General features: G+C 35.5%; 1 protein-coding gene across 1 annotated transcript; it reads left to right on the top strand.

Moving 5' to 3' along the window:
• Positions 1-83: 83 nt before the first annotated feature.
• On the top strand, positions 84-4803 carry LOC104168955 (small glutamine-rich tetratricopeptide repeat-containing protein beta; the record flags this gene model as incomplete). Its single annotated transcript, XM_009709743.1, has 5 exons — positions 84-222; positions 309-371; positions 2473-2510; positions 2753-2836; positions 4297-4803. Coding segments are annotated over 5 exons (436 nt in total), but the record flags the coding sequence as incomplete, so codon positions are not given.
• Positions 4804-5232: the final 429 nt, after the last annotated feature.

Genomic DNA, 5232 nt, shown 5'->3' with positions numbered 1-5232 from the left:
CCAACCATAATGATTCTGTGATTCTATCATTACTTTTTGATGGTCATTTATGTTCTACCCAGGATTTCTTTATTTCACATTAGGTTGGCTCTGACCTCAGTGAATAAATTTGAAGAAGCAGTTACCAGTTACCAAAAAGCACTGGATCTTGATCCAGAGAATGACTCTTATAAGTCAAATTTGAAAATAGCAGAACAGAAATTAAGAGACATGTCCAGTCCGGTAAGTTAGCTCTGTATCTATTTATTTACTATAGTTTTAACTGTGATTTTGAGGTAAACTTACCTTCAATTGCAATTTGTTTGTAGACTGGAACTGGACTGAGTTTTGACATGGCAAGCTTGATAAACAATCCTGCCTTCATTAGTATGGTGAGTTTATTTCAAGCTTTACATCATACTGTTTTTACAACTGAAGTTTTAAGAACAACTCATGTTTAATAACACAAGCAATTTTAATGCTTATAATGGCAATGGTTTTGTTATACTGAATTTAAATTTCTGTAAGTCATTTTACACTCAAAACAAGAAGCAAAGCATAAATGTGCTATAATGCTTGTCTTGGTTCCAATTGATTTTATCTTCCTTATGAACAACAATGTGCATAGATTAGCTATGCCATTTTTATAGATGGCATGATAGTAAACCACCTGTCAACAACATAGTGAAAATTTCTTTTCTGTTCTCCACATAGCAGTTAACAACGACTACAATGAAATCACCTTTTAAGTGAATAACAGTTGATTCAGACGCAGCCTACCCAAGACTAAAGTAACCCTGCTTGGGGAGAACTACCCAAGATACCTTTCTGTTCTTACTCTTTCAAATTATCCCTACATCCTTTTGTGGGCAAAACTTCATGAGGTGCAAAGCATGAATATAAATGACATACAGTGCATACCTTTACTTCAAGTACAATGGTAAATTGTGGGTTTGTCCCTCAGAATTTTTTCTCCATGCACAGCTTTCTTGACTAAATGGTATTAACTTTGAAGAATGGAATTTGGAGAAAAAAATGAAAAAAAAACTTAGTTCCTTTGAGAACTCGGTTAAAACTTTACTGCCCCTCTGGTAGCTTCATTAGGACAGGACATTTCAACCACTGCTTCCATGTGGACGTGCACTGCATGCAAGAGAGATCAGTAATCTGGTCTGATACTATGGTCCAAATAACAGAGACAGTAGGCAAGGAAGAAGTGAGCAAGTTCTCCAGTGGCATTAGTGATTAAATAGCACTGGAACTCTGTGTACCATTTCATTGGTCACATGACTTACTCAGACAGTCTGCATCTGTTTAGCGTCAAAGATGTACTCTTCAATATAGACCTAACTATGAGGAAAAGATTTTTGCATCATTTCCAGAAGATAGAACACAGGGCATTCAGCCAGGAACAAATGAATTATTTTCCTGTGGTGTAGTTTGTTGTTCTGTTTTGTTTTTAAGGAAAAAAATGGTCTCACTGTCTGACCTTGATAAAGTTACTTCTAGCCTCCATTTTGGGCCCTGAACCTAGATCAGACTTGTTACAGATGGAAGAAAGAAAAAAACCACTGTATTACCTGTAGAATTGACCTGAATTTGGCATTTTATATCCAACTGTAGACTAGAGAAAACAGTTGATTTTTCTTTTGAGAGAGATATATATGGAGATATATTGATCAATAAAATTAATATTGTGTATATCTGGGTTTTGTAGTACCTTTAGTAAGACAGTGAATAAGCAGATACTGCATTGTGCCTATTGGTCTTGTATTCATAAAGATACTGATTTCTGTAGGAATTATGTTACTAACTTTAAAGCATCACCTGGTTTATTCTATAGTATCTGTCCATATATGCCCTTACACTATGGTAAATACAACGTAATTTTTGAGATATCTTGTGAATGAGAAATTTAAATAACCTCATGCTTACTACAAAGCAAGAAGATATGCAATTATCACAGAAGATACACATTACCACAAAACCGTGCTACAAAGTGAGTCTGCACTCTGCTTTACTTTGCAATATTTTGTGGACATAATCTTAGCAGTTTATTCCCAGTAGTTGCAAAAGAAATTTATCCAGGCTGGGAATCAACAAAATACAGACCTTTCTCCAAAAAACCCAATAGAAAACCTTTGTCCTGGGAAGTCTTTGTTAATTTTTTTTTTTAATGTTAGTTTTCTGGTACTGGGTTTTTATGTTTAATGTCTTCTTGTCACATTTTTCATGTCGTAATCTGTAACCACTATTTTTTTTCTAATGTAACAAATTGTCTCAGCTTCATATCCTTGGAATACCTTCGTGTAATGATTCTTTTCGCTGGGGACCATACATCCCTGTGCACATAAACATAGCTTAATTTTGTAATAAAACATAGAATACAGCATGTGGGTTTTGTTTTGTTGTGCTTTTTTTCCCCCACATTTTCCTTAGTGATACCTAAATAGTAAATGTGTTATAATTTCAGCTATATGTTGTCTATTCTAGGCTGCAAGCTTAATGCAGAATCCTCAAGTTCAACAATTGTAAGTATTAAAATGGAGGACTCATAAAACAAAGGTCTTTAGGGGTTTGAATTAATATGAGAAAAGGTGGATAGTACTGTATTCCTGAATATGTAATTTTATTTTTGCTTACTGTAAATAAAACTACTACAGTTTCTTCCTCTTGCAGCTTATTTCCTCCCAGCCATTCAAAAAAGAACTACAGTTTATTGCTTACTGTAAAGGTCCCTGCATACTCCAATGCCAACACTCTGCTGTTTCAGGATGTCGGGGATGATGTCAAACGCCATTGGTGGCCCTGCTGCAGGTGTTGGTGGCCTGTCGGATTTGTCCAGCCTGATCCATGCGTAAGTAAGAATTGCATAGTTTTAACTGTTACATTTGTAGAAGCATCATTGTGCAACATCTGTTTAAAAGGGATAATGTCAAGCCAATTACACCGTGGCCTGTCCCCGTCGTATGCCTGATTATTATTAAAACTAAGAACTTGAAGACTTATTTTCCACTATCTTGTTTGATTGCTTTGTACGTTTCCATCAATTGGAATGACTGAACTGTGTGCTGAGTTTTACTTTCTGGTTCTCGTACACTGTTTACTTTCTAAATGCCACTTACTAAAAATGCTCCTTTAAATCTTTAAGTACTCCTACACACATTTTCAAATTGAGTTTGTAAATTTACTACCTGATATCCCAGACAGTAGTCAGAAAAGCTACAGATTTACTTAGCACATGTTGCAACAAGTTCTACTCTGGCATCTCTTCATTTAAACTAGGAAGGCTTCATGGAACTCAGTATAATGAGAAGCAGATTTTACAAAAACTAAGACCTAAGGCTTTTATAGTATAATAATGATCATCCATCCAGAAGAGTCTGCACAAAAACCTGCCATTTGCTTGTATGGCAAAACCTCTTAAAGGGCATACAATTTTACTTTAATTCAGCATTCTAGCCTGTTTCAAACTATTTTTAAGTTTTGCCCCTTCAGGGCAAAAGTAATTTATAATTTTTATCACAGACAGGAATGTGCTCTCACAAAATCAAGGGCTGTTTTCACAAAAAACAGTACTACACCTAAATCTATGAAAATGGTGGCTTTCCTTCAACCTGCGGTGTGGTTTAAAGGAGTCTTCATTGCTACTTGGGCAAAATGCAGAAGTTAGAGAGAAGCCATGCCAAGCTATTAATGAAGTAATGTTTTACTTACTTGCTTTTTCTAGTAAACCAGTGTTATGCGTATCTTTTACATGGAATTAATCTCACCTACTAACTTAACTCTTAAGCTACAACTGTTACCTGTCATTACTTCAGTCATACAAGACATAAAGGTGTAATTGTATGCTTGCTTTCTACTACTGACATCTTGCTCACAAGTACAAGTTGGCAGCTGCACACTGTATTTCTGGAAAAACTAATACAAGGTTGCACTTCAACTACAAGAGTGTAGTTATCTTAAACAACTAGAATGGATCCTCTCAAAAAGATGGGAGCAAATCACAGGAGCAAATTTGTTCCTAAATTTTAGTTTTACCAAATAAGGTAATACTTTTTCCTCCATGTTATCAAGTAGAAATAATAGTCCTAGAGAATGAAAATGAAGATCTGATGATAATCCTGTTTGGAGATACTTTAACTAGATAAAGTCATAATACTACAAATATCTTCATTAAGACTATACAGCAAGCTATCTTTAGTCTGAAGTTTCATATAATGCACCTTTCAGTTGTGCTGGGATATTCTGTTTTTTCACAAATGCTGCTTGTCATTTTTTTCACTTGTTGATTTTACTTAAAACTGTTCAACGCAGGGGGCAGCAGTTTGCACAACAGATACAGCAGCAGAATCCAGAGCTCATAGAGCAACTGAGAAATCATGTCCGGAGCAGATCTTTCAGTGGCAGCACTGAAGAACATTCCTGACTTAAAGGACGCATGTGAATTGGAATGGTATATAACCCCAAAATGCATACCATAGTTAGTAGCAAAAGCACCATTGTTAACTCTTCTGCTTGAATAGAAGACAGAAAATTCTTTGTGTGTGTTTGCAAACAAGAATAAATCTGTTAAAGAGATCTATTGCACATAACTGGGAACATATTGTTTATGTACAGTTACTCCTCTGAAAATTAATACACTAAATAGGTGGTTTATTAAAATCTCTAAGTACAAATAATTTTCAGTACGTGCATTAGATTGATCTCCAGGACTACTGAGTGGAGAGGAGTTTTGTAGGGGGATGATGTTGCATATCACCTTAATTCTAAAATCCTAGTGTAAAAGGCACATTATTCTTACAGTAAAAATCATTATGGCTGTACTCCCTGTCAAACATTGAAACAGTAAGTGTGTCCTTTTATAATGAGCATAAATGAGTGTTGGAGTATAGAGTATACTTAAACTTAATGCTTGAAAAGTCTGTTTCTTTAAGCCTGTGGCGAGACCATCATTAGTAACATGAAATATTTTTCAACTTCACTGAGCAGGAGGGTGGGAGATGACTGCATATGAAGAAGTACCATAAATTGTGGAAAAAGAGAAGACACTAATCCTGAGAGGGATAATACACAGAAACCAAAATGGACTTGGCTTGGGAAAGGAAAGCATATTAAGAAGTTTTAGGCTTTTCTACTGCCATGTATCCCCTCAAATCACAACAGTAGCCCTGGAGTTCAGCATTATGGCACTATTTCCCTAGCCGTGGCAAACTGTATTACATGCCATATGTATGCAGTATTTAATGTAAC

The sequence above is a fragment of the Cariama cristata genome, unplaced genomic scaffold, assembly GCF_000690535.1.
Source record: "Cariama cristata isolate BGI_N322 unplaced genomic scaffold, ASM69053v1 scaffold22070, whole genome shotgun sequence".
Classification (NCBI taxonomy): domain Eukaryota; kingdom Metazoa; phylum Chordata; class Aves; order Cariamiformes; family Cariamidae; genus Cariama; species Cariama cristata.
This window is presented reverse-complemented; position numbering and strand designations above follow the sequence as displayed.